Raw genomic sequence first — 27,326 nt, forward strand, 5'->3', positions numbered from 1 at the left:
GGGGGACGGTGGCACAAGAACCACCACTCAGAAATGGGCACTGGTGACAGGGCAGAGCGGTCACAGCTTTTTATTAATGACAAAGGGTTCAGCCGGGGAGCTCCTCAATGAGAGTCCTCCGGGCAGGTGGCAGGGGGCCTCCCCAAAGCTGCTCCAGCTCCCCCGTGAGGGCTGCCACCTCCTCGGCCGCCACAGTGTGAGCTCGGTGGGCCGTGGCACAGTCTAAAGCCAGGGGTGTGAGGGCGTCCTCATTTTCGTTGGTCCAAGACAGAAGGAACTGGCATTTCTTTCGGGCTCGGTAGAGGCGATCTCGTTCTTCGGGGGCCACAGCTTGTTTCCGGGCCCGGCCCAGGGTCTGCGCCAGGTCCCCCAGCGCTGCCAGCGTGTAGCTTTTCTGGTTGGCCGGGCCCTCACCCAGCAGGATGCGGGCGGCCTCGCGCATGGCACCCCGTGTGCCCAGAGGTCCGGGGGGATGCTCGCCTGCTTCCAGCACATGGGCTGCGGCCTGCAGGGCTTCCTCGGCAGAGGCGAAGACCTGCTGGGCGCCCAGGGCTCCGGAAACGCCGAGCAGTGTGGCACAGAAGTCCGAGAGCAGCGCCTCGTCGCCGCCGTGATACAAGGCCAGAGTGTGTGCGTAGGCAAACAGCACGTTGGGCAGCTGGAAGCGCACGAGCGGCGAAGTCCGGCCCCTGCTCAGGCTGGCCAGCGCGGGGATCCGGGTGGGCACGGCGGGAGGGCAGGCCCCGGGGAGGTCTCCAAGAACCTGCTCGACGGCCGCGGGCTCATCCCTCACGGGTTCCGGCGGCATCCTCGCCGGGGAGGGCTCCAGTTCCTCGGCATCACCGCTTGGGGCATCACCCAGCTCCTCCAGAAGCCGCGGCCCGGCCCCGCGACCCCACCACCATGGCCGCCACGGAGGCAGCAGCCGCCCGGCCTCGCCTCGGCTCAGCAGCCGCTCGAAGGCCACCTTCTCGGCCGGGGCCAGCCGCTCCCAGAGTCCTGAGAGGCCGCCGGGAGCCGGGCCAGGCCTGAGGCCTGCGTCCCCGGGCTCATCCTCGGTCTCACGTTGCTGACGCAGCCGGCGCAGGGCGGTGGCCAGGCGGCTGGGCGAGGCGCTACGACCGCGAAGTTCTCCCAGCACCTGGTCACGGTAGAATTCTTCGGCGCAGCTGCCATGCGCCCGGTAGCAGCGCAGCGAGCAGTAGGGCACGTTACAGCGAGGGCAGGTGTAGCGAGCCGGCTGGGCCTCCCCAGTGGGGCAGAAACCACACGGCCCGGCCGGCTCCATGGCAACTGGCGCAACACACCACCAAGGAACACACACGCGCCGCAGGTCGGAAGTTTCCGGCGCTTCTCGGCTACTTCCGCCTCTTTGCGGGGCCGACGGAGCGCTTCATCAAAGCGGTTCTCTGCAGTTTCCGGCCGCATTCGGAGGTCAAGCCACGCCCCCACATGACCCGACATACGGCTCAGGAGCCGTCGGTGAGGTAGCCCCGCCCTGAGCGGTGGGAGCTCGGTCGGTACCAGCCCGCCCCCTAGTGGTTGCTTTTAGCATCATAAAGCGCTTTGGCAAAACCCAATCTTGACTAAACTTGAAGCCTCACGTGCTGCTGTCCATGGGGTAGCAGAGTCAGACACGACTGAGCAACTGAACTGAACTGACCTACTCTAGGCCACTAACTGTGCCAAGTCGATGGGAGATGAGGCGTCTCTGCGCTGGAGGGGCAACCATTCTACTAGGGAAGAATGGAAGGAGAGTGAAAGGAAGACCAAGGAGGGGTACTTAGCCTAGACAGGGTGTGTTGGGGGCATTTCCCCTCTTGAGGAAGCAACATTAAAATTTTTGAGCTCCTCCCTGACTTCCAAAGAAAATACACCAAAGAGCAAAATGAGATGGGGTACCTGTCCTAATGGAACTGAGTCTGTGGTAGACTGGGGATGATGACTCACCAACTGTGCCCAAAGTATTAAGCCTCGATTTATGGCACCCATGAGAGCTCTGGTTCTTTGGTGCCTGCCTCAACTTACTCATATCCAGTCCCACAACTAGTCAGTTCTACCTTTAAAATACCTTGTTTTTATCTCAATATGGATCATCTATTTCCCTACCAAGATCTGGAAGGATTTGAAGAGTCTGTTCATTTTTGCATCCCCCTGTCCCAGGTGTCGCTGAGATTTTTCAGGCAAGAGTACTGGAGTGGGTTGCCATTTCTTTCTCCAGGGAATCTTCCCGACCCAGGGATTAGAACCCAGGTCTCCCGCATTCCAGGCAGACACTTTACCATCTGAGCCACCAGGGAAGTGGGTTCCCAGGTGTTGCTAGTGGTAAAGAATCTGCCTGCCAATGCAGGAGACGCAAGAGACAGGGCTTCAATCCTTGGGTCAGGAAGATCCCCTGGAGGAGGAAATAACCCACTCCAGTATTCTTGCCTGGAAAACTCTTATGGACAGAGGAGTCTGGCAGGCTACAGTCCATGGGGTTGCAGTCGGACATAACTGAGCAACAGTACACACACACCCACACTACCCCTGGTGGTCTAAGCTTCTTGTTCTTCAATTAGACGACACCAGCCTAACCAGTTTCCTTTTGCCAGCCCTCCAGAAGTCAGCCAGAGAAAGTAGATTACAAGTCATATCCCAGCAGGCCCTACTTTAAAACCCTGGTCTGCACTTGGACTTAAACCACACTCCTCTCCACATCTGACAAGACCCTGCAGGATCTGCTCCACACCGCCAGAGTTCTCCTGGCTGCAAATTCACCATCTCACCACTTAATCATTTCCTGTTTAAGGTCTCACATATCCCATCCTCAGAGACCTTCCTAGGGTAGTTGTCTGTCCACCACTCACTTCCTCTTTCATTACAGCATCCTGCTTACTTTCTTGTAACTAGTAACACTTTTAACTAGTTTTCTTGCTTTCCTCACAAGAAACTAAACTCCTAAAAGAGATGGGGCCAGTGTCTTTCTAGAAAGCTCACTATAAAAGACAAAAATAGCCAGTACATTTGTGTACTTTTCTAGATGGCAGGAGCTGATATAAACACTTTATATCCTTTAATCCTCAAAAGCAACTCTCAAGAGACGATGGCAAGGACTTCCCTGGTGGTCCAGTGGTTAAGACTCAACACTCCCATGCAGGGGGCTCAGGTGCAATCCTTGGTCAGGGAACTAGATCCCTGATGGTGCAACCAAAGTTCCCCATTGAGCTACACGGATCTGGGAGATGGCAGCAGTGGACTTCTCTGGCAGCCCAGTGGTTAGGACTCAGTGCTTCCACTGCCGGGCCTGGATTCGAGCCCTGGTTGTGAAACCAGAACCCTGTAAGCTGCATAACACAGTTAAAAAAAAAAAAAAAGCAAGCCAGTCAGTGAATAAATGGAACAAGGATCCAGACTCAAGACAGTCTGGAGCCCAAGGTCTTTACCCCATAGTATGCTGTATCCCAAGAACCATGAGGTTCGAAAACCTTAGCAGAATCAATGTATATGCATGTGTTTCTAGGAAACTTTAATCAGCTCCAGATAACTCCACTTCTGGGAGCACTGAGCCCATCAACCAAGCAACCTCACCTGTGACGTCTATGATTGGGTTAGCAAGGCCAGGCAGGAAATCACAACAAATGATCACTGCAGTGCCAATGTGATCAGGCAAGACTTTCTAAAGCTAGGGTAGACCAGATTCCTGACCTGGACTCCAGGAAGGCCACACCTATTCCCAGTGCAGAAAACACTAGACTGCTATTCCCCCAAGGGCTGGTCTCTGTGGTTACCAATTTTCACAGGAAGTTTTTTAAAAACACGTTTACCATTCTTCCACTCCCGTCCAGTCACTGAGTCCATAATGCCAGGAAACCAAAGTGAGGCCTGTTCATACCACTAGCCCTAGAAACCACATCATTCCCTCAGGCCCCGCAAATGAAGATGAAACGATGGTATGACTGGGTTAAGTGGCTTTATTAGAGAAAGCCAAGATTACAGAGGACTTAGGAGTTAGCGTTAGGGCCCTTCTTCTTGCCAAAGGTGGGCACAACATTGACAAAGCGCCGGTTGTACTGCATACGCCTCTTGGCCCTGCCCGTCTTCTTCTTCTTCTTCTCTTGCTTGGCCACCTGGGAAAAGGGAGGGATGATCAGACCTGGGTTGCCTCTTCTAGGCCTTCCTTCTGGCTCATTGCCAATAACAAAGAAACCGAACAGGGCAAGAGCCCAGGGTTTTGGCTTAGCTGTGCCAGAAAAAAACAAAATCCAAACACCACCACCAATACTCTCACTTACCTTGGGAGTCTGACCTCTCACTTTCCCAGCACGGGCCAGGGAACCATGGACTTTACCTGTAGTGGGAAAGGAGGACAGCAAGCAGTTAGAACAAGGCGGCACCACGGAGCAAAATCCTTTCTCCCTCAACTTAAGGTTTTAAAGGCAAGATGGGCCCAAGAGGAAATGAAAACAAAGTCATAGCGATTTGAACTCTGACCAAGAACGTCTAGTCTGGTACATTCTGGGGTGTCACTTCAGAATTTTCTAGCTCCTGACTTTAAACAAGACCTAAGGAAGCTTTGGGAGATAGTGAAGGATGGGGAAGCCTAGTGTGCTACATACAGTTCATGGGGTCGCAAAAAGAAGAACACATTTAGCAACTGAATGACAAAGAGCCCTTTGGTGATCTGGTCTGACGACCCAGTTTTAGCGAGAAAACTAAGACACAGACAAGAGTCTATCTGGTAAGTGACTGAAACAGAACTACACTCTGGCTCAGTCTCCCGTGGACCGCTCAGAAGTTCCTTCTGAGGGAGGTAAACAGGAAGAACCACCTTGGATTGAGGACACACTCTACACCCAAAAGATTACAAGCGGTTCAAAATACAGTCCTCCCCAACTCACCTCCAAGCATGCGGCCGGCTACTTCCAGAGTGCTCAGAGCCTCCACCCCACACTGGCCCAGAGTAGCCTCATCCTCTAGGGGCGTGCCAGCCAGGAGCAGGACTTGATCTTCTGGAGCGATGCCCTCCAACGAAGCTACATGAGCCTATGGAGAAAAACAAGGTTCAGCGTTCCCGCAAGGAGCGAGGATGAAGAACACACACACACAAAAAACCAGACGGCACCAGGGAGTCTTACCTTGATTTGGGCGACCGTCTCCTGGCCGGTCACCTCGAGAGTGTGTAGCTCCTGGGCGCGAACAAAAAGCTGCATGTTGGCGACTGAAAAAAAGATAGGGAGGGTGGTTTCTAAGAGAATAAATACTCTGGGAGAGACGAGGATCGGTAAATGGGTGGGCGGCCGGGGATGACTGCGCAGGGAAGTAGGTGGTCTCGGGGTCTCACGTGGGTAAGGCCCGAATTGCCAGGGAGGATCGACGGGAATCAGCCCCAAGAACAGTCCCTCGTTCCCTGTTTTTTCCGCGTCTTCTAACCTCGAGGCCAATCTGCTATTAAGTCCTTCCGATCCACCCGTAGCCCAACTCTTACCTAGATCGCGGACACAGCTGCCACTACCGCGAAGATGGAGTCGAGAAAGAGGAAGGAGCTAGGAAACGCACGTCCTCTCCGCCTGCTGCGTGCGACGTCACTGAGGAGCGACCGCCAAGGCCTCCGATATTTGTACCGCCCGAAGCCTTTCTGGCTCCGCCTCTTTATGATTGCGCAGGCGCTTTCTCGGTCCTGGGCGGGGCGAACAGAAAGGGGCGGGACCAGGCTGATTGCGCGCGCAGAAAGCTGGTTGGGGGACAGTTCAAGATGGCGGCGGCTACGTTTTGGTTTGTGCTGCGGGGCTGGAGAACCGGTGTCCCGCCGGGCTGCGGATTACGGCGACTGGTGAGAGAGCTGATCCTGGAGCTGGGGGCAGAGGGCTAGGTGTGAGGCTCACTGTGTGCCTTATAATCTAAAAACTGCGCCTTCCCTAGGGGGCACTTTTCTGGAGCTCAGATACAAGATTGACAGAGAAGGTTGCAGGGCCTGGAGCGCGTTTCCGAACGTGGGGCTTGAAATATGATCGGAGGACAACTTGAGTTAATTAAATTAACAGGATTGAAATATGATTGGAGGACAACTTGAGTTAATTAAATTAACAGGTGAAATATGATTGGAGGACAACTTGAGTTAATTAACAGAATTGAAATATGATTGGAGGACAACTTGAGTTAATTAACAGGACAACTTGAGTTAATCAGCACAACTCGCTCTCTAGTTTTTTCTTTTTTTGGCTGCCTCCTTTTTTTTTTTTTTTTTTTGAAGAAGCCGTTCCAAAGGGTGAGGATTGGCCCCACATCATTGGCGACGCTTTTGGGAACCTAAGACTCAAGATATATAGGCCGCTTCATCTTTTCATTCTCATTGTAACCCTGGGAACCTGGGCTTTCTGTTGGGAGAAGTATGGAAGGACAGACTGTAATGTGACCTTAGGTATATTGTTTGCTAATGTCTTTATCTGTCTTGGATGTACAAAGGAGGTAGTAAAACCCCTAACATGTCGAATTAAAAGAATTAAGTGAAAACAGTACCCATAAGCACTTAGTGCTTGGTTATGTCCATATGAATTTGAGCGTGAAATGTTCCAGGTGAGGGAAGGTCACTTCAGATGAGAGTGAGTGGGAAATTATCACGATTGCTAACCCAGTCCCTAACCCAGAGGTAGAATATTTCAGTAGAATCTTCAGAGGAAACTAAAATATTGAAAAATGCCGGATTGGTCAGACCTAGGGTTACTCGTCTTTCCAGAGGTATACACACACTTCTCATTTGAGTCCCACAAAAATCCTGAGAGGCAGGCCCTTCTGAGTTCCTGACTGGTACCCTTTGTTGTTCAGTCACTAAGTCGTGTCCCCCGTGGACTGCAGCGCACACCAGGCTTTGCTGTGCCCGTCCTTCACTATCTCCCGGAGTTTGTCTATTGAGTCCATGGCGCTAACCATCATATCCTCAGCCTTGTACCCTGAGGGTAACCCTGTACCCTCAGACTTGTACCCTGCAGCCTGGCAAACTCAAGTCTGGTGCTTTCCTACCTCCTGACCCCAGGAAAGGGGTGGCAGCGCAGTGAGCGGCCTTTTACTTATACAAGTTAAACTCCAGCCTTTTATTTATGCTATTCTTTTTGCCTGTAATGTTTCCTTTTTCTACTTAACTGAAGTTCTGCCAGCTGATGGATTTTTTTTTTTTGTCTCAGAGCCAGACCCAGGGGACTCCTGATTACCCCCGCTTCCTGGAGTCTGTGGATGAATACCGTTTTGTGGAGCGCCTGTTACCCCCCACCAGCATCCCAAAGCCCCCAAAGCACGAACATTATCCCACTCCTTGTGGTTGGCAGCCCCCTAGAGGTGAGCTGGGTGATGGGGATAGCTTGAAGGCTGCAGGGAAACATCTCCCTCCCTAGTGGTCTCTCTGCCCTGGCCCAGGCTCTCAACTCCCCAGAGGGCTACATTGAGATCACTTAGAGCTAGCATCTTAGGTTCAACGAAGAGCTGGGGATTGGATACCTGTTTTAGTAGGACCCATCCATTCACACTATTGGGGTGAGGTCTTCTCATGTGGGAAAAGTGAAGCATAGAGAGATGATCCAAAAACTTCCACCCCGGCCATAATTGAGACATGGCTTGGGAGTTGGGCAGCTCTGTGTCCAGGTTTGGTTTTGCCGTGCATTTCCAGTATTATCTAGTTGCTTAGCTTCTCCCAACCTTAGTCTCAGCAAAATAGAGATCATCTGCTCAGCACATTAAAGTGGATTGTGCAGAGCTCGGTCTGTGCTAGGTATTCAGTTCTTGTAAATGGCCATCCCTTTGTGCCAGATTGAATTTAGCCTCCCTGACCTAGTGGAGAAGGGCAACGATTGGCTCCAGAGGGGGACCCAAAGATCCAGGGAGGCATAGCCCCGACTTCATTTCTTCTTCAGCACCTGCTGGTGCTGGGCCTGTGCTGGGCCTTGAGGTACCAGCATGAACAAGCTGGTCCTGGCACCAAACTTACGGAAAAAGCGGGTCTCCTGATCTGAAGCCTGGAGGTGGCTTTGCCCTTGTGTTCACTGACCCTCTACACATGGGGGAGAAAGGCGAGGTGAGAGGAAGTCTGAGGACATTTGACTTATCCCTGTCCCTCTCTGTCACAGACCCCCCACCCAACCTGCCCTACTTCGTGCGGCGCTCTCGGATGCACAACATCCCAGTCTACAGGGACATCACGCATGGAAACCGTCAGATGACTGTGATCCGGAAGGTGGAGGGGGACATTTGGGTAAGTGGGTGGGTAGGTCAGGGTCCAATTCTGACCTTTCAGGGCTGAAGGGACAGGAGCCTCTGGAGGGAAGGGTCTCCTGACCAGGCCTGATCCGTCATCTTCCCCTAGGCCCTGCAAAAGGATGTGGAAGATTTTCTGAGCCCACTGCTGGGGAAGACACCTATCACCCAGGTCAATGAGGTGACCGGTACCCTTCGGATCAAGGGCTACTTTGATCAGCAGCTCAAAGCCTGGCTCCTGGAGAAGGGCTTCTGATGCCCAGCTGAGCAGCCTCCGTGATAGTGTGCCCCTCAGACTGCAGTCCTGGGGATCCCAGGAGGAGGGAGGCTGTTGGAGCAACAAGGAAAGAGGGGGTACAGAGACCAGGGCTGAGGGCTTTTGGAGCAGGCCTTGCATGCATAAAGGAGGAAATGGGACTCGGTATGGGTGCCAGCACTGGGGGAGGGCTGTCTAACATTGGAGACACACCAGAAACAGCCAAGCTTGAGGGGAGTGTTAATTGCCTCCCTGCCCCACTTTGGCGTGATCCTGCTCTCCCTTCATTGGAGCTCCTTGACTTGAGCTACTCAAGCTTTAGAGGTTGTTAACTGCCCCTCTCTCGAAAGCAATAGCCCAGCCTGGTTGACCGGAGGGTAGCCCAGGGCACACCCATTGGGCACATTTCTTCCTTGGCCCACAGACCTTCACTGCTGCAAAAAATCCTTGAGCCCTTCTTCTAGGTCAGATCTGGCTTGGTAGAGGCTAGAGAACCCAGGATGACTTAGACACAGATCCTGGAGGTCTTCATTTCCAAGTGCCATGCACGTCAGACCCTGGGCTCATTCCTTTTACCCATGGAGAGGTAAAAAGTGGCCTCCTTCTCATTCTGTATTAGAGTTGGACCTGACTGGGTTTCTAGTTCCAGGAATCTAAGTGATTAGCTGGCCTGCAGGGCTCCCTGAGAGTTCCTGGCGCAGCCCACGGCCATCCCTCCCAGGTTGCTGACCTGGTATCAAGGCTGGACAATACTCAGGCAGGAAGATACTGACCTTTTGTCCCTATCGTCCTATCCTGCCCCAGCCAAGGAACCTTCACACTTGCCTCACCTTGGGAGTCCTAAAGGCAGGAGACCTGAGATCCACCCCCACCTCGGCATCAGGCTGCCTCAAGACAGGGTTCAAAGCATGGCTCCCCTACTTGCTCTGACCTCAGGCAAGGTAGTTACCCTCTCTGGGGTTCAGTTTTTTCATATGTAAAATGGGTTTATCTTCCGAAGACCTTAATAATTCAACACTGCCCAGGGACAGTACTGCTTTGTATAAATAAACCCGCAGATTCCAGGCCACTCTTAAGTCTACAACCTGAGTTTAGAAAAAGGGAGTGTGGCACACCAATCCTATCACACCAGTTCCACCAGTCATTAATGCAAGTTTTTATTTGGCTGTATATACAATTTAAGCTATTAAAATTTGTACAATATTTACAAATTAAATAATCATCTGAAACTGTCTCCAGCAACTCTTGTAACATAAAACCAAGGGGAAAAAGACAGGGGCAGGCAAGGCCTTGGCTCCTGTGGGCCCTACCTGGCCCAGAGCCTTTTCTAAACTGGAAAGATGAGGAACTCAGCACTCCTGCTTCCCTTTCCTGGGGGTCAGGCATTCCAATTCAAAATGTAAGCCAGAAGACAGCAAGGAAATAACTCCCATTCTTCTAAACTCAAGAAAAATTCTGCAAGTTAAGAAGTGGCCTTTCCGTAGGTTCTGAGGCTTGCAGTGGTTCAGAATCAGACACACGAGCTCTCAGCCTAGAGTGAGGCTGCCCGGTGCCTGCTGAGTGAGACCAGAGTCTCACCTTAAACTACAGGGAGAAAAGGGCCCGGGGGGGAGGGGCAGAGCAGGGCCCCTCGGTGCTGTCGCCTGCCCCTCCACCCCCAGATACTCCTTTCCCTGAGTTGTGTGGTTGCCAGTAAGACATGGAAGTGCCACAGGGCACAAAGGGCACAGCAGACCACCGCAAAGAGCTTCCGGAGAGTTTAGGTAGGAAAAGAGGTTAGGTACCAGTCTTGGTGGGCGGGCCCAGGAGCAAGTTCCTGGCCTGCCTCCAGCCCCTTAAGTCCACACTCGGGAACGGGAGCTAATACTGTTCGGCACTGCAGCGTGACTCCACGCACAAGCGGGACTCAGAGGGGCTGCCCCTTCTCCCAGAAGGGCACTGGGGGGTCAGAGGGCGTCTCAGATGCTGCACCTTTCTGTCTTGATGGGCCCAGCAGAATACAGGGCTGAAAGGTTGGAGAAGAAGCCTGGAAGTGACCCCAAATCCCCATGGCTGCCAGGGGACTGCAAGGGCTGGGGTCAGCTGGGGCCTCCAGCCGCTTTGCACTTGGTCTAGGGTGCCACCTCCTCCGCCTCAGAGCTGGGCTTACTGCTCCCTGGTGCAGGGAGGGAGGGAGCTGGCACTTGGTGGCAGGACGTGTCCCAGCGAGGGCTGCTCGAGAGGGGGCAGGTCAAGACTGGGGCGTTGTCAGTGGGCAACAGGGGACTCCAGCTTTTGTAGGCGGCGGCGGCGCAGCTCCGCTGCATCAGGCTCCCCATCTTCAGGCAGCTCCTCGGTGCCCGCTGACTCAGGAGCTGGGGACAGAGAGGTCCAGGAGTGGAACCCAGACAAGGCCTCTGGCCCATTCCCTGGGGGCTGACCGCAACTACCTGAAGGCTTCTCGGGTTCAGGGGCTGGTGGGGAGGCTCCCGGGGATGGGGTGGTGGCCTCAGAGCTGGGGATGCTGGTGGAAGAGGTGGCAGCAACAGCGCTAGGGGCAGTCTCCTCAGTGGGGTTAGCTGCGGTGGCAGGCCGGGGGGGCCTAGGAAGAGAAGGGATGAGAGGAGGGCGTGGCGTCCTGGCCTGACTGGACAGACTCTGCACTCGGTGCACCTCGCAGGGTGAAGGCCAGCACCGACGTCACCAGTGGACGCCAGTGAACACGTGTTGCGTGACTCCTTGAAATTCTGTACCACAGACCGTAAACCACGTACAGGCAGGGACTGCGGGCCGCGTTCAGTTACACTGCTGAGTCCCCATCTAAGGTGCCAGGCACCTTCCAGACCAACTAAGACAGTCCACTGAGTAACCCACAAAGCACACGAATCTCAGACTCAAGCTCCTCTCCAAGTCTGTACTGACATTGCTGGGTACCAAGCACTTTGTACACGTTCCCTGCGAATAGGAATTAGAACACCTCTATTCAAATAAGGTAACGAAGGTCACAAAGTGAGTGAGTGATAGGATTGGGACTTGAACTTGGGCCAGGCTAGCTCCAGGTGACTTTATCTGCTGTCTCAGATCAAGGGCCGTGATTCCCAAAGTGCCACCCTGTGTCAAGAGGGTGTACACGATAAAACTGAAGTACCAGGAATTATGAGTAATCTGACTTTAGGAAAGTATAAAGGGACAAGATTCAGGTCAGCTCTTTGATAAACCCCACTCCTCCGCAGATCCAGACAGGCCTTGTGCAGGGGCAGGATAAAAAGACACTGAGAACCCTGACACTTTGGGTGTGCCTACAGGTAGGATGCACGAATCAACGGGTGGCAGGAGAAAAGGGCCAAAAACCATCGCTGGGGGCCTGCTCTCGGCAGCTCTACACCCCCGCTGCCCGCCCTGGCCCCAGGTGTAGACGTACCCCAGGGAGGCGAGCACGGTGAGGTACTGGTTGATCTGTAGCATGGCGGCATCCAGCAGCGTGTGGATGTTGCGCAGGCTCTGTAGCCGGGCCTCCAGGTGCTGTCGCTCATGGCCTTCCAGAGCCCGCAGCTCCTCTGGGGTCAGCCCAGCAAAGCCTGCAGGAGGCACAGGCATGGGGGGGAAGGCTGAAGGGGGAGAGAGAGAGGCTCAGCCTGGGCCTGACACCCCCCACCTCCCCAAACCACCCCTGGAGAGGCCCCACTTACCAAAGGGCGGAGGCAGCGGCATGCCCATCCAGGGAGGGGGGAAGGGGAAGCCGGGGGCAGGGCTGGCCTCCGGGGAGGAGGCAGGGCCAGGTGCTGAGGCAGAGGCGGCAGTAGCGGCTGTGGTTGTGGCTGCTCCATTGGGCCGAGAAACGGCAGCTGAAGAGCAAGAACAGGAAGTCAGCAAGTGTCGACGGGCCTCTGCTTCCCTTGCTTCCATCCCCTGGCTGATGTGGTTCCAAAGGGCTCACCTGCACTGGTGGACGGAGGGGCCACAGCCTCTCCTGAGCCGGGGGGAGGTGGGACAGGCGGGAAGGGGCCCATGGGGGGCCACAGCGGGAACATGCCTGGAGGGAAGGGAGGCAGGAGGCCCTGGGGGACTGCAGAGAGAAGACCGGTGGTGAGAAAAGGTCCAAACTGAGACAGATCCAGGATGCAGGCAGGGGGTCTGGACGTCCTCTGTCCCCACAGGCCCTCTCTGAGCTCAGCACAGATCACTTGTGACGGCAATCATCTATGTCTCTTCCTGTGACCAGCCCTTGTGGCCCCCCCACCCCGTCTAGAGGGCAGGGACTCTTTCACCTCAAGATTTCCCATTCCCAGTCCAGGGCAAGTACCCAACAGTGTGGGATGGCCAGATGAAGGGGCCACTCACAGTTGGGGGGCTGGGGCAGGAGTGGTGGGGCGTGGGGGGCAGGTGGTGGCCCCTGATCTGCAGGCTCAGGGGGCGGCGGTGACTGGGTCGGCAACGATGCCCGAAGGACGTCCATACGGCAGGTGGGGCAGGTCTGCTGCCGCTGGAACCAGGAGCGCAGGCAGCTGGGGGTCAAGACCAGGCAGTGGTTGGCAGGTCCCTGGGGTTCTGCCTCCCAGAGCCACCCCTGATGCCCAGGCTCCTCTGGGCCTCTCCCACCTGGTATGGAAAATGTGGTTGCAGGGCAGTCTCTTGGCACCAGTCACCATCTCTTCTCGGCAGATAATGCAGACATTGTCCATCGCCTGCAGTTCCTCTGGAGTGGCGTCTGGATACCTGGTCAGAACAGGCCAAGGGCACGTCAAGACCAGAGCTGGAGGCGGGGCACCTGGGGCAGAGCTTGGGCGAACAGCTGGGACAGGCCCACTTACAGTGTGTTCATGTTGCGGATAGCTCGGCGAGACATGATGGCGTCAGTCACAGCTTTCTTGAACTGCCTGAAAGGACAGTTTCAGTAGAGGAGGGAGACGGGGAGGGGTCGACGGTGTGGCAGGGCCAGCTAGACTCACCTCATGGCCAGGTACATCGGCCGGATGGCGAAGAGAGGGAACGTATGCACCTTGATCATGATGGTCATGAAAGCCATGTACAGCAGGACCTTGATGAAGCCTGGGCATCAGGGGGACAGAGAGTGGCAGGTCACAGGACTTGGTAGGCAGGGCTGGGGACACCGGTACAGGTTGGGAAGGTCCAGGCTCCTCACCTGTGAACAGCTCGGTGTAGAGCATGTACACAGCCTTGTTGTCCCACGGATTTTCGCTCTGGAGGTCCACGGAGTGTAGCACATACTTGATGAAGATGGTGAGCACCATGGTCATCAGGATGGCATACTGGGGGGTAGGAGGGGCAGGGAACATAAGAATGCAGCCCCCTTGCTCCAGCCCAACTCTGCTATCCCCAGGCCTGTGCGCAGCAGAGTGCCACAGTACAAACACAGGCCTGGATGCCACCAGGGTCCTCCTCGCTTCTCCACTCACTAGCTGACGTGACTTTCAGCAACTCACTAGACCACTCTGAACTTCAGTCTGCATGTCTGTCAATGACAGAATTAACTGCTCCTGTGTAACAGTGTTGCTTTGCTGATTAAAACAGATGCAGGTCGTGCTCAGCACAGGGCCCGGCATACAGAAAGCACTCAACAAAGATGAACCATCATCACCAGACACGCCTCCCCAGCTGTCCGTCCAGCTAATTCCTCCTGTCCATTAACAACCAACTCCTCTGGCATCAACTTCCAGGAAGCCTTCCCTGAGCAACAGGTCAGGGCTCCTCCACACATGCCTTTCTAGGCTTTGCCCACTCTTCTAGGAGTGTGTAGTGGGCAGGGCTGGGACTGACTGACAGCTGCTCCTTGGTGGCCACACGGGCTGGCCACAGAGCAGGTGCTCAGTAAAGGTCTGTGAAGTGATTCAAGGCACGTGCAGTGCCACCTCAGGCTTGTCCTCCCAACCTCCCAAGCCAGTTTTACCTCAAAGCCAAACACCAGCTGCACAGAGGCCCCTCGGGTCAGGATGCTGTGATAGGCATGGCTGACGAAGAGGAAGTCCAGGATACCCAGGAGGAACATAAGGGCTGTTGGTAATGGGACATAATGGGAGGTTGGTGGGATCAGCCCAGGGCCTGACAGCCACTTTCTGCTCCAAGACAGCTCCCACCCTCAAGCCCACCATGGCCCCAGCCATCTAGTCAGGTGGGCACACTCCACCAAACCCAGCCCGCTGGGATTTCTGGTTCTGCCTAAGGGTGGCCCAAGCTCCAGGTGAGGAGGCAAAGAGCTAATAAGGGGCCAGGCAGTTGAGAAGCCCTGGAGTGGAACAGGGCAGAGATGATGCAAATTAACTTCCTAAATTATCTTTCCTGTACAGCTGTGGGTGGAGTGGGCAGCCTATGCTCTATGGCATGCTCCATGGTTAATGACTTTTCATGTTCCAGTCCTTCATGGTGCCTCTTCTCCCTCCAGCTCCCTCCTCTCCACTCCCGTGGATCTCACTCACAGACAATGCGGCAGTGAAAGAGCCAGGAGATATTGGGGCTGCGTTCCATCTGAGGCAGAGCAGAAAGGGGGCCTGTCAGGAAGTCTGGGGCTCACCCCACACCCCCAACCCAGCCCTCACTCCATGAGTCTGCCCTCCAGCCATTCTGCTCCAGAGAATCCCCTGACCCAACTCACAAAGTCCACACGGTCCTCAGCCAGCCAGTGAAAACACTTGAGGAAGAGAAGGAGAGTAAAGAGAGCAACAAAGCGGGGGCTGAAGTCGTCCCGAAAGACAGTGAAGGCCAGACAAGTCTCAGTGACAGCATACCAGGAACGTTCCAGAAGGTGCTGGAGGTTGAACAAGGAAGGATATGGAACTCAGACATTCTGTTTGCCCAGCTCCCTGCCCCTCACCTTCGGAGCCATGAACATCTTACCTCCATCTCTGCTGCCCTCAGCTGTCCGAAAAACACCTTGCCCATCACCTTGCCCAAGAGGAAGACAAGGACAAAGGCCTGGATATACAGGACCTAGGAGTGAAGACAGGCTGTGTTTTGAGGTCACTTTCTGCCTTGTTCTGTCCGGGGCTCATCATTCAAGAACCTCTCCACATCCCCATCACAACTGGTTCCAAATTAGGTCTGGCAGCTACTTCACTTTTGTCCTACCTACCTGACCTTTAGCCCCACCCCTGTCTGAAGCAGACTCCTCCTTGCCTCCCAGGGAGTTCCTCCCTCCCTGAGCCCTGAACTCACTGCCATGCTGGGACTGGACTTGGTCAGGTACACCACCGTGGGGTAGAACTGGTGCTTGAGGTAGTAGGCATGAGCCACTACGGCCCCGGTCAGCGCCAGGCTGGCCGCCATCATCACAGCAGTTCGGAACATTGCCCTGGCCTGAGGACCTGCAAGGGGAAAATAAAGAATTGTTGATGCCCATACCGTACAAGCTTAGCACCGTGCCTGAGACGCAGTGTTAATAAACAGGAGAAAGGAAGGAAAACCTCACTTCATCCTCACCATCATGGCGTCAAGAATAACATATGCTTCTCTATCTTACAAATTAGAAGGCTAAGACTCAAAGGGCTTAAGTAATCACACTGACGCAAGGCCTTGGAGCCTGGGTTAGTCCTGTTTCAAATCTAGGGCTCTTTCCACGCTGCCTGCCAGACCGCCGCCTCTAGGGAAGAATGAGGAAAGGCGGCAAAGTCGGAGGAGGGACCTGCTCCCTTTGCCCCTAAAAGTGACTTTGATGGGGTGGGATGCAGAAACCTCCAGAAGCGGGAACAGGCCGCCTGGTCTGGGAGAAGGCAAGGCGCTGGGGGGCGCAGCCGGGCAGAGGCAGCGCCAGTGACAGCTCGGTCAGGGTGGGCAGCTCTGACGCGCGCCCCGCGGAAGCGGGGCGGGGTACGTCAGCCTGGAACCCTGGCGCCCCCCACCCCCTGGGGCAGTGTCAACTCGGGGCACCGGAGAAACGGCCGACCGTCAGGATGCAGGAGCGGGACGGATAGGGAGCCGGGTCGCCCCCACCGCCGCGCACCTGTAAGCGCCGGGAGCTGCGAGCGTCGCAGGCGGGGCCGGGCCTCCGGGACAGCGGCCGCGCGGGCGCCAGTCTACCGCCAGCTGACAGGCCGACAGCGGGCGGCGGGGCTGAGGGGGCGCATCAACCCCGGAGGCCTCGAAGGGGAACGCCCAGGTCCCGACTCCAACCACAACCCCGGCCCGACCCCGGCCCACTCACCAGGAGCCCAGCACCGCGAGCCCGCTCAATGCCCGCGACTGCGGAGGCGGCTCCGGTTAACAACACTCCCCACCCCCTGCGAGCCGGAACTTGGAGGGTGAGACACCTCACTTCCGGCGGGGCGGGGCGGGGCGTGGGTCGTACCACGCGCCCCGTTCCCGTGCCCGCGCTGCCGGTGGCACCGGGAACGGCAGTGCCACCACCCGTGTGGGGTTCGCGCCTACTGTTCGCGCAACAGATGAGAGAGGCGAGAGGTGGTCTGAGCGGCAGAGGGGCACCCGGAGAAGATTAGAGTCTCCCCATTTACTAAGCACAGATGGTAGCGTCTTCGCCGCTGAGTGGACTTAACTTAGCCGAGGACTCGGGCTCTCAAAGCTGCCAGCGGGCGAGGAGGGCGGGAGGGAAGTCGTGCGGGCCGTACCATTCGGAGGGGCTGCGTAGGCAAGGGAAAGACATTACGGGCCTAAGAGAAATAAACAGAATGTCTTAGAGACTCATTCCAAGGGGACTTACAACAGTTTGATAAGTTAGGCGCTTTCTCAGAGAACTGGATGCAGGAAAGAAAAACGTGTTCCCTCCTAGATCACCCCCAGATTGGGTGGGAGTGTGTTAGATCCCCGTGGCTGCTACTGATTGCTCAAAATAGAGTTACGCGGACCAATCAGAAAAAGAAACGAAAACTGCTGGCCTATAGGAAGAGGAAAGCAGTTGAGCCGTTGCTAGGGGCGGAAGGTAGCGTTGCCTAGGGCTAGCTCCAAACCCTGAAGGGTAGCGAGTAGAGAGGGCGCAGTCCTTGGGCGGGTGTTCTGAGTCTGCCCCAGGGGAACGTTTGCTGCGCCGCGAAAGGGAGGTGTACCTGGGACTGAGTAGAAGATAGACCTTTCATTCCGGTTCACCTTGCGATGGGAGTGTTCTTTGCAAAGGGAGTGACTTCACCGTAGCGTGCCTTCACCCCTCCCCAAGCCTACTGCGTTGCTGTTCTTAGATCGTTCTGTCGGGCCGCCGGAGCCACAGCTCGCCAGATCTTGGCTGTCATCACCCAACCTCGTCTGCTCATTGACAGAATAGAGTTAATGCGCCCACCGTGCGTTGCGTATTCCGCCGTCATCGCGTTTAATCATCAACCACTAAAGTTGATAAGCTAGTGGTGCTAGTCTCGTTTTGTACCGTGTGCTCAGTTGCTTCAGATGTGTCCGACTCTTTGCGACCTATGGGCTGTAGCCCGCCAGGCTCCTCTATCCAGGGGATTCTCCAGGCAAGAATACTGGAGTGGGTTGCCAAGCCCTTTTCCAGGGGATCTTCCCGACCCAGGGTTCTAACCGCGTCTCCTATGTCTCCTGCATTCCATTTTATGTGTTCTTATTTTATACATTCTCATTTTATATGTTGAAAATTGAGGTATAGAGATTTAGCAAGTCCTGGGATGGACACCGGGTCTGTCAAACTCAATTCCCGTACTGTTAGCCTCAGTCACCTTTATCACCACTTGTTAACCTGAGTTTGCCTGACCAGTTTAACTTGTAGCCTGTCACTGAGCTGGCTCCCCTATAAGACCATCTATGACTTTCTAATGACTGTATCCAATGGGCAGCTTTCAGTTCTGTCGTGACTCAACCGCGCTCTCCTTCCTTCCTTCTACACCGCTTAGCATGAGGGATCTTTGATCCTCCAGGGATGGGATCCGTGCACCCTGCAGTAGAAGTGTCCAGTCTTAATCACTGGACCGCCAGGGACATCCCCATTTCTCTGATTCTTACAAGTCTTCTCCTTGAGCTTCTGTGACCCCACATGCCTCTGTGTTCCCCCCAGTTATGTATCTGCCCTCTTCCTCTTTCTTTCATTTAAATGTTGTCCACAAAGTCCTTTCCTTCTCCAAGGAATGTCTTTCTCCTCAGTTACCAACACAGTAAACATTGCTTAACTCCTTGAGTTGGATGGGGTCCCCTTCTGTGTGTTCCCATGATGTCTTGTGCTTCCGGTATAATGGCATTCAGCACCCTGGGCTGACATTGGCAATGAACTTGACTCTCATTTTTAGAGGCGCTGAGCTTAAGGGTGGAGGCCTGAGTCTTTTTGTCCCACACTAAACAGAAGTAGATTTCCAAGCAAACAGTATCACGACTGATGAGACTTCCCTGGTTGAACTGCTGAGAGAAATAGGCAAATCCATAATAATGGTCAAAGGGTTTAATAATCGTTTCTCATTCATTGACAGAACAATAAGTAGGCAGAAAATCAGCAAGGACATAGTAGACTTGAGCAATAATATCAATAACTTGTCCTGATTAACATTTACAAAACACTTTATATGTTCTGTTAAAGCATACATGTTTTTCTTAAATGAAAACAGAACATTTACCTAGACTGATAGCGTGTGTATGCTAAGTTGCTCGTTCGTGTTAGTCTTTGTCCCTATGGACTGTAGCCTGCCAGGCTCCTCTGTCCATGGGATTTTCCAGGCAAGGATACTGGAGTGGGGTGCCACTTTCTGCTCTAGGGAGATGGATTTATTGTGGGATAGTAGACAAGACTCAATACATTTAAAAGAATTCAAGTCATATAAAGTATTTCTATGACCACAATAGAATTAAATTTCAATCAAGAGAAATCCTTGGAAAATGGGCTCAATAAAGGACAGAAATGGTATGGACCTAACAGAAGCAGAAGATATTAAGAAGAGGTGGCAAGAATACACAGAAGACCTGTACAAAAAAGAGCTTCATGACCAAGATAATAACTATGGTGTGATCACTCACCTAGAGCCAGACACCCTGGAATGTGAAGTCAAGTAGGCCTTAGAAAGCATCACTACAAACAAAGCTAGTGGAGGTGATGGAATTCGAGTTGAGCTCTTTCAAATCCTGAAAGATGATGCTGTGAAAGTGTTGCACTCTATATGCCAACAAATTTGGAAAACTCAGCAGTGGCCACAGGACTGGAAAAGGTCAATTTTCATTCCAATCCCAAAGATAGGCAATGCCAAAGAATGCTCAAACTACCGCACAATTGCACTCATCTCACACGCTAGTAAAGTAATGCTCAAAATTCTCCAAGCCAGGCCTCAGCTGTACATGAACCGTGAACTTCCAGATGTTCACGCTGGTTTTAGAAAAGTCAGAGGAACCAGAGATCAAATTGCCAACATCCGCTGGATCATGGAAAAAGCAAGAGAGTTCCAGAAAAACATCTATTTCTGCTTTATTGACTATGCCAAAGCCTTTGACTGTGTGGATCACAATAAACTGTGGAAAATTCTGAAAGAGATGGGAATACCAGACTACCTGACCTGCCTCTTGAGATACCTATATGCAGGTCAGGAAACAACAGTTAGAACTGGACATAGAACAACAGACTGGTTCCAAATAGGAAAAGGAATACATCAAGGCTGTATATTGTCACCCTGCTTATTTAACTTATATGCAGAGTACATCATGAGAAACACTGGGCTGGAAGAAGCACAAGCTGGAATCAAGATTTCCGGGAGAAATATCAATAACCTCAGATATGCAGATGACACCACCCTTATGGCAGAAAGTTAAGAGGAACTAAAAAGCCTCTTGATGAAAGTGAAAGAGGAAAGTGAAAAAGTTGGTTTAAAGCTCAACATTCAGGAAACGAAGATCATGGCATCTGGTCCCATCACTTCATGGGAAATAGATGGGGAAACAGTGGAAACAGTGTCAGACTTTATATTTTTGGCTCCAAAATCACTGCAGATGGTGATTACAGCCATGAAATTAAAAGATGCTTACTCCTTGGAAGAAAAGTTATGACCACCCTAGATAACATATTGAAAAGCAGAGATATTATTTTGCCAACAAAGGTCCATCTAGTCAAGGCCATGGTTTTTCCAGTGGTCATGTATGGATGTGAGAGTTGGACCATAAAGAAAGCTGAGCGCTGAAGAATTGATGCTTTTGAACTGTGGTGTTGGAGAAGACTCTTGAGAGTCCCTTGGACTGCAAAGAGATCCAACCAGTCCATCCTAAAGGAGATCAGTCCTGGGTGTTCATTGGAAGGACTGATGCTGAAGCTGAAACTCCAATATTTTGGCCACCTGATGCAAAGAGTTGACTCATTGGAAAAGACCCTGATGCTGGGAGGGATTAGGGGCAGGAGGAGAAGGGGACGACAGAGGATGAAATGGCTGGATGGCATCACTGACTCAATGGACATGAGTTTGAGTGAACTCTGGGAGTTGGTGATGGACAGGGAGGCCTGGAGTGCTGTGATTCGTGGGGTCTCAAAGAGTCGGACACGACTGAGCAACTGAACTGAACTGAACTGAAGATGAGCAAGGCAAGGATGTCTGTTTTTCCCACTTCTACTCAACATTGTGCTGGAGGTCCTGGCCAGGAGACTAAGGAAAGGGGAAAAATTACAGATTGTAAAAGAAGAAATAAAACTGTTTTTATTGTCTAAATAATACTACTAAGTGCTTCCCTGGTGGCTCAGTTGGTAAAGAATCCACCTGCAATGCAGGAGACCCAGGTTCAGTCCCTGGATCAGGAAGATCCCCTGGAGAAGGAAATGGCAATCCACCCCACTAATTTTGCTTGGGAAATCTCAGAGGAACTTGGTGCGCTATATAGTCCATGAAGGCACAGAGTTGGATATGACTGAGTGACTAAATCATTACCAAGGAAGCCGCAGGAAAGCCACTAGAACTAAGTGAGTTCAGCAGGTGTAGGATGGAAGGTCAGGATCCAAGAGAAACTACATTTCTAAATATTAGTAGTAAACAATTGAAAATTTAAAACTTAAAAATACTACTTCAGCTCAGTTCAGTCTCAGTTGTGTCTGATTCTTTGCAACCCCATGGACTGCAGCATGCCAGGCTGCAGCTCATAACCATCCCTGTCCATCACCAACTCCTGGAGCCTGCTCAAACTCATGTCTATCGAATCGGTGATGCCATCCAAATATCTCATCCTCTATCGTCCCTTTCTCCTCCTGTCTTTAATCTTTCCCAGCATCAGGATCTTTTCCAATGAGTCAGTTCTTTGCATCAGGTGGCCAAAATATTGGAGTTTCAGCTTCAGCATCAGTCCTTCTAATGAATGTTCAGGACTGATTTCCTTTAGGATGGACTGGTTGGATCTCCTTGCAGTCCAAGGGACTCTCCAACACCACAGTTCAAAAGCATGAATTCTTCGGCACTCAGCTTTCTTTATGGTCCAACTCTCACATCCATACATGACTACTGGAAAAACCATAGCTCTGACTAGACGGACCTTTGTCAGCAAAGTAATGTCTCTGCTTTTTAATACACTGTCTTGGTTGGTCATAGCTTTTCTTCCAAGGAGTAAGCGTCTTTTAATTCCATGGCTGCAGTCTCCATCTGCAGTGATTTTGGAGCCCAAGAAAATAAAGTCTGTCACTGTTTCCATTGTTTCCCCATTGATTTGCCATGAAGTAATGGGACCAGATGCCATGATCTTAGTTTTCTGAATGTTGAGTTTTAAGCCAGCTTTTCCACTCTCCTCTTTCACCTTCATCAAGAGGCTCTTTAGTTCCTCTTCACTTTCTGCCATTAGGGTGGTGACATCAAATGATAGGGAGGGAGCACAGCCCCACGCATCAACAGAAAATTGGATTAAAGATTTACTGAGCATGGTCCCCCGATCAGAACAAGACCCAGTTCCCCCACAGTCAGTCTCTCCCATCAGGAACTTCCATAAGCCTCTTATCCTTATCCATCAGAGGACAGACAGAAAACCACAATCACAGAAAACTAATCAAACCGATCACATGGACCACAGCCTTGTCTAACTCAGTGAAACTATGAGCCATGCCGTGTAGGGCCACTCAAGATGGATGGGTCATGGTGGAGAGTTCTGACAAAAATGTGGTCCACTGGAGAAGGGAATGGCAAACCACTTCAGTATTCTTGCCTTGAGAACCCCATGAACAGTGTGAAAAGGCAAAAAGATATGACACTGAAAGATGAACTTCCCAGATCAGGAGGTGTAAAAATATGCAAGACTTGTACACTGAAAAGTGCAAAATATTGCCAAGAGAAATTAAATATCTAAATAAATGGAGAGATATACCATATCTGTGAAGCAGAACACTCAATACTTCTATGATGTCAATAAAAGGGAGAAGATTAATAAAGTACAAAGCTGGCTCTTTGAATAAGCTAATAGGCAAAACTCTGGCAAGGCTGATTAAGAACATAAAGTGAAGGTAAAAATAAACAATATAATGAATAAACACAGCAAAGATTTAAAAATAATAAGAATATAGTAGGTGTAATTTTATGGCAATACATTTGAAAACTCAGGTGAAAGGAATAATTTCCTAGAAAAGAAAAGGTGTGTAAAATTGACCCAACACAGAATACAGAACATGAATAGACCAATAAATATTTCTAAGATGACTCAGTATTAACTGTCTCCATTTCTCCTCCAGACACAACTGATTAATCCATGTGGGAAATAACTGGATTTCTATTTCACACTGTATACAAAAATCAGTTCTAGGAAAATTGATTCACTTAAACGTTAAAAAGCAAAAATTTTAAACTTTCAGAAGAAAATATGGGGAAATATGAGGTAGTCAAGGATTTCTTCAAAAAGAGCCAAAAAGCACAAACTATAAAGGAAAACTAATATGAATAAATTTGACTTCATTCAAACATAAAATTTCTATGCACTAAAGATTCCATAAATAGGGTTAACAGTTGATGTGAAGAATCATACTGAGGTGATGGAAATGTCCTGAAACTGATTTATGATGATGGTTGTACAACTTGATAAATTTACTAAAAATCTGTTGAATTGTGCACTTGAAGTGGGCAGATGACATATGTCAGATAAGCCTCAATAAAGTTGTGCCATTTAAAAAAATTAAAATATTCCATAAGTAAAGGGAACAATACATGACAGATTGGGAGAAGACTAAGGATCCGTGTCCAGAATATGAAGAGCACTCTTCCAAATCAACAAGAAAACCCGAAAGAAAAATGGTTGGAGTGCTTTTCTAATTGTTAGATGAAATGCTGTATTGATTCCTGGACTGTGTAATAAAACCAGTTAATCCACAAAACTTGAAAAGGTACTCAACCTCACCAATCATTAGGGAAATGAATGTGCAAATAAAAATGAGATATAATTTTTTATTCATAGTGTTGACAAAAAGTAAAAGTCTTAACATCTCTGTCCCTAGAGATCCAGTGTTTAAGACCCCACATTTCCACCACTGGGGGCACAAGTTCCATCCTGGTGGGAACCAAAATCCCATATGCCAAGACGCATGGCCAAAAAGAACGTAAAGCAAAGTAACTCTGGTGGAAGAAGGTAAAGCAGAGTGGTTTGGCAATATCTGGTAGATTTAAACACACATCTGCCCTTCAACATAGCAATTTCACTCACATGGGAGAAAGTCTCCCATGTGTACAGAAAGGACACATACAGAGAACGTTCACTGTGGCTCTTCATAAGTAGAGGAGACATCCAAGTAGGCATTCTTAGAAGAGAATGCATAAGTGAGTTGTAATTTAATCATGTGATGGAATTTTGTATACTGAAAATGAACAGAGGAAAAACTCAGCAGTGACCACAGGACTGGAAAAGGTCAATTTTCATTCCAATCCCAAAGAAGAGCGGTGCCAAAGAATACTCCCTTACAACTGTTCTCACTTCACATGCTAGCGAGGGGCTCAAAATCCTCAAGCTAGGCTTCAGAAGTACATGAACTGAGAACTTCCAGATGTACAAGCTGGGTTTCAAAGAGGCAGAGGAAACAGAGATCAAGTTGCCAACATTCATTGGATCATGGAGAAAGCAAGGGAGTTCCAGAGAAACGTCTATTTCTGCTTCATTGACTAAAGCCTTTGACTGTGTTCACAACAAACTGTGGAAAAATTTTAAAGAGATGGAAGTCCCAGACCTCCTTACCTGTCTCCTGAGAAACCTGTATGTGGGTTAGGAATCAACAGTTAGAACCTTACGTGGAACAACTGTTTAAAATTGGGAAAGGAATATGACAAGGCTGTATATTGTTATCCTGCTTATTTAACTTCTGTGCAGAGTACAACATTTGAAATGCTGGGCTGGATGAATCACAAGCTGGAATCAAGATTGCTAGGCGCAATGTCAACAACTTCAGATATGCAGAAGATACCACTCTAATGGCAGAAAGCGAAGAGGAACTAAAGAGCCTCTTGATGAGGGTTAAAGAGGAGAGTGAAAAAAGCTGGCTTAAAACTCAACGATCAGAAAATTAAGATCATGGCATTCAGTCCCACCACTTCATGGCAAATAGAAGGGGAAAAAGTGGAAGCAGTGAAAGATTTTATCTTCTTGGACTCTGCTCCAAAATCACTGCAGATGGTGACCGCAGCCATGAAATGAAAAGATGCTTGCTCCTTGGAAGGAAAGCTAAGACAAACCTAGACAGCATTTTGAAAAACAGAGACATCACTTTGCAGACAAAGGTCTGTACAGTCAAAGCTATAGTTTTTCCAGTAGTCATGTCTGGATCTGAGAGCTGGTCTGTACAGAAGGCTGAGCACTGAAGAATTGATTCTTTTGAATTGTGGTGCTGGAGAAGACTTTTGAGAGTCCCTTGGACTGCAAAAAGATCAAAGCAGTCAATTCTAAAGGAAGTCAGTCCTGGATGTCTATTGGAAGCACTGATCCTGAAGCTGAAGCTCCGAATCTTTGGCCACCTAATGGGAAGAGCTGACTCATTGGAAAAGACCCTGATGCTGGGAAAGATTGAAGGCAAAAGGAGAAGGGGTTGGCAGAGGATGAGATGGTTAGATACCATCACCAACTCAATGGGCACGAATCTGAGCAACTCTGGGAGACAGTGGAGGACAGAGGAGCCTGGTGTGCTGCAGTCCATGGGGTCACAAAGAGCTGGACATGACTTAGCAGCAGAACAACAAATTCAACATGGAGAAATCTCTAAAAAGTGTTGATCAAAATAACGAGTTACAGAAGAACACACAGAATATGACACCCTTTCTTACATTTTGTTTATGGATAGAGATTTACTTACTAGTGAAAGTATAAAGAACTGCACCAAATTTAGGACGGAAGTGGGGCAACATAAGAACAACATGGTCCTACAGAGATACTCAGCTGTGTTTATGGTGTTTCTTTTCCTGCGCTGGGTCGGGGGGTATGTGTGTGTGCCTACATTTCTCTCTTTTTGTAACCTGAAATATTTAAGTAACAAGAATGAGGCAAATCTGTGTATCCTGGTACAGAAAAATTTCTAAGACATTCTATGAAGTTAAAAAAGTAACCTTTAGGGCTTCTCTGGTGGCTCAGTGGTAAAGGATCTGCCTGCCAATGCAGGAACTACGACCCTATGCCACAACTACTGAGCCTGGGCACTAGATAGAGCCTGGGAGCCGCAACTCCTGAGCCCAGGGGCCACACCTGTGGGAGCCCTTGAGCCTTAGAGCCCATGCTCTGCAATAAGAGAGGCCAGCTCAGTGAGAAGCTGGCACACCTCAGCCGGAGAGTAGCCCCCGTTCGCCACAGCTAGAGAAAACCATGTGTAGCAATGAAGACCCAGCACAGCCCAAAATAAATTAAGAAATGATTGTTTTAAAACAGTAACTTTTAGAAAAACATAAACATGATCTCATTTACGTAAACACAAATAAGCTATGTGTATATATTTATATACATATGTATTATATGCATCTATTAAAGAAGGGTACATGTTAAACAATGGACATCTCTAGAGAAAAGAGAATGGGGGTGGGGTGTTGTGAGGGGAGATTACTGTGTTTTACCCTGTTTATTAGTACTTGTATAATAATTTATAAAATGATTTTGAACATTTCAATGAATCAGAAAAGTCAGATGCCAATGACCCAGGAATTCCAGTTCTAGGAACCTAGCCTCACACAGACATCATTAAAGTAGGGTTTGTAATAGAGAAAATTGAGAAACAACCCACACATCCGTCAACAGGAAGTCGTTACATTATATATCCATGCAGGGGATGCTGGGCTCCCCAGGCAACACTACTGGTAAAGAACCCACCTGTCAATGCAGGAGATGTAAGAAGCACAGGTTCTGTCCCAGGGCCAGGAAGATCCCTTGGAGGAGGGTGTGGCAACCCACTCCAGTATACTTGCCTGGAGAATCCCACGGACAGAGGAGTCTGGTGGGCTATGGTCCATAGAGTCGCAAAGAACTGGACTCGACTGAAGTGACTCAGCACACAGCCATGATAGAATGCACTGGAAGCCTGGATTCGTGCCACTGCACCATCAGGGAAGTCCTGTCCTGTCCACTTTCTTGATGGAACACTCCCAGGTACTCCCAGCCTCTCCCGATTTCCTAGAATGACCCCTCAGAACTGCACCATGTGTGAGGCTCATGCAAGGCCTTGACCAAATTGCAAAATGGTAAGGAAATAAACGATTGTTCTTGTTGCAAACCTGTAAGTTTCAGGTGTTTCGTTTTGTTTTGTTTCCATAGTCATTGACAACCCAGGTAGTCGGCAGCATGTCTGGTTTGTCTCCCTGTTCCCAGACCCAGCTCCAGGGCCCAGTACAAAAATAAGAGCTCAGTGAGTATTGAAGGAGTGAATGCACAAATGGATGGTTGGATAGATGGATAGAAGAATGGGTGATGGAGGGATAAGTGAACTGTCTTGGGCCTGGTAACCTGGGGGTGGTAGGTTGTGGCAGAATCAGGGATCCCAAGAGTAACAGCTTTGTGGAGGATGAGGCAACAGTCT

General features: G+C 50.8%; 4 protein-coding genes across 6 annotated transcripts; 1 reads left to right on the forward strand and 3 right to left on the reverse strand.

Annotated features, from left to right (window-relative positions):
• Nucleotides 1-44: 44 nt before the first annotated feature.
• On the reverse strand, nt 45-1,759 carry ZNHIT2 (zinc finger HIT-type containing 2). Its single transcript, XM_019954825.2, has one exon. The coding sequence runs from the start codon at nt 1,286-1,288 to the stop codon at nt 89-91; it is 1,200 nt and encodes a 399-aa protein (XP_019810384.2). The 5' UTR covers nt 1,289-1,759; the 3' UTR covers nt 45-88.
• Nucleotides 1,760-3,935: 2,176 nt separating this feature from the next.
• FAU (FAU ubiquitin like and ribosomal protein S30 fusion) lies at nt 3,936-5,606 on the reverse strand. Its single transcript, XM_019954854.2, has 5 exons — nt 5,468-5,606; nt 5,118-5,200; nt 4,881-5,025; nt 4,275-4,330; nt 3,936-4,109 (listed from the first exon to the last, which is right to left on the reverse strand). The coding sequence occupies exons 2-5, from the start codon at nt 5,190-5,192 to the stop codon at nt 3,984-3,986; spliced, it is 402 nt and encodes a 133-aa protein (XP_019810413.1). The 5' UTR covers nt 5,193-5,200; nt 5,468-5,606; the 3' UTR covers nt 3,936-3,983.
• A 49-nt stretch (nt 5,607-5,655) lies between these two features.
• Nucleotides 5,656-9,713, forward strand: MRPL49 (mitochondrial ribosomal protein L49). Of its 2 annotated transcripts, none has more exons than XM_070783197.1 (4): nt 5,656-5,812; nt 7,161-7,311; nt 8,097-8,221; nt 8,333-9,713. In XM_070783197.1, the coding sequence occupies exons 1-4, from the start codon at nt 5,735-5,737 to the stop codon at nt 8,477-8,479; spliced, it is 501 nt and encodes a 166-aa protein (XP_070639298.1). In that variant the 5' UTR covers nt 5,656-5,734; the 3' UTR covers nt 8,480-9,713. The 2 variants fall into 2 exon arrangements, with proteins under 2 accessions (XP_070639298.1, XP_019810412.2); XM_019954853.2 differs by having other exon boundaries at nt 5,702-5,812; nt 7,167-7,311.
• On the reverse strand, nt 9,612-16,965 carry SYVN1 (synoviolin 1). 2 transcript variants are annotated; one of them, XM_019954851.2, is made up of 16 exons: nt 16,614-16,965; nt 15,629-15,777; nt 15,311-15,403; nt 15,069-15,221; nt 14,893-14,941; nt 14,367-14,470; nt 13,602-13,728; nt 13,408-13,507; nt 13,270-13,335; nt 13,058-13,174; nt 12,800-12,963; nt 12,396-12,524; nt 12,148-12,303; nt 11,880-12,066; nt 10,909-11,060; nt 9,612-10,833 (listed from the first exon to the last, which is right to left on the reverse strand). In XM_019954851.2, the coding sequence occupies exons 2-16, from the start codon at nt 15,758-15,760 to the stop codon at nt 10,727-10,729; spliced, it is 1,836 nt and encodes a 611-aa protein (XP_019810410.1). In that variant the 5' UTR covers nt 15,761-15,777; nt 16,614-16,965; the 3' UTR covers nt 9,612-10,726. The 2 variants fall into 2 exon arrangements, with proteins under 2 accessions (XP_019810410.1, XP_019810411.1); XM_019954852.2 differs by lacking the exon at nt 16,614-16,965 and adding an exon at nt 16,413-16,566.
• Between the last annotated feature and the right edge of the window lie 10,361 nt (nt 16,966-27,326).

This window comes from Bos indicus, chromosome 29 (genome assembly GCF_029378745.1).
Source record: "Bos indicus isolate NIAB-ARS_2022 breed Sahiwal x Tharparkar chromosome 29, NIAB-ARS_B.indTharparkar_mat_pri_1.0, whole genome shotgun sequence".
Classification (NCBI taxonomy): domain Eukaryota; kingdom Metazoa; phylum Chordata; class Mammalia; order Artiodactyla; family Bovidae; genus Bos; species Bos indicus.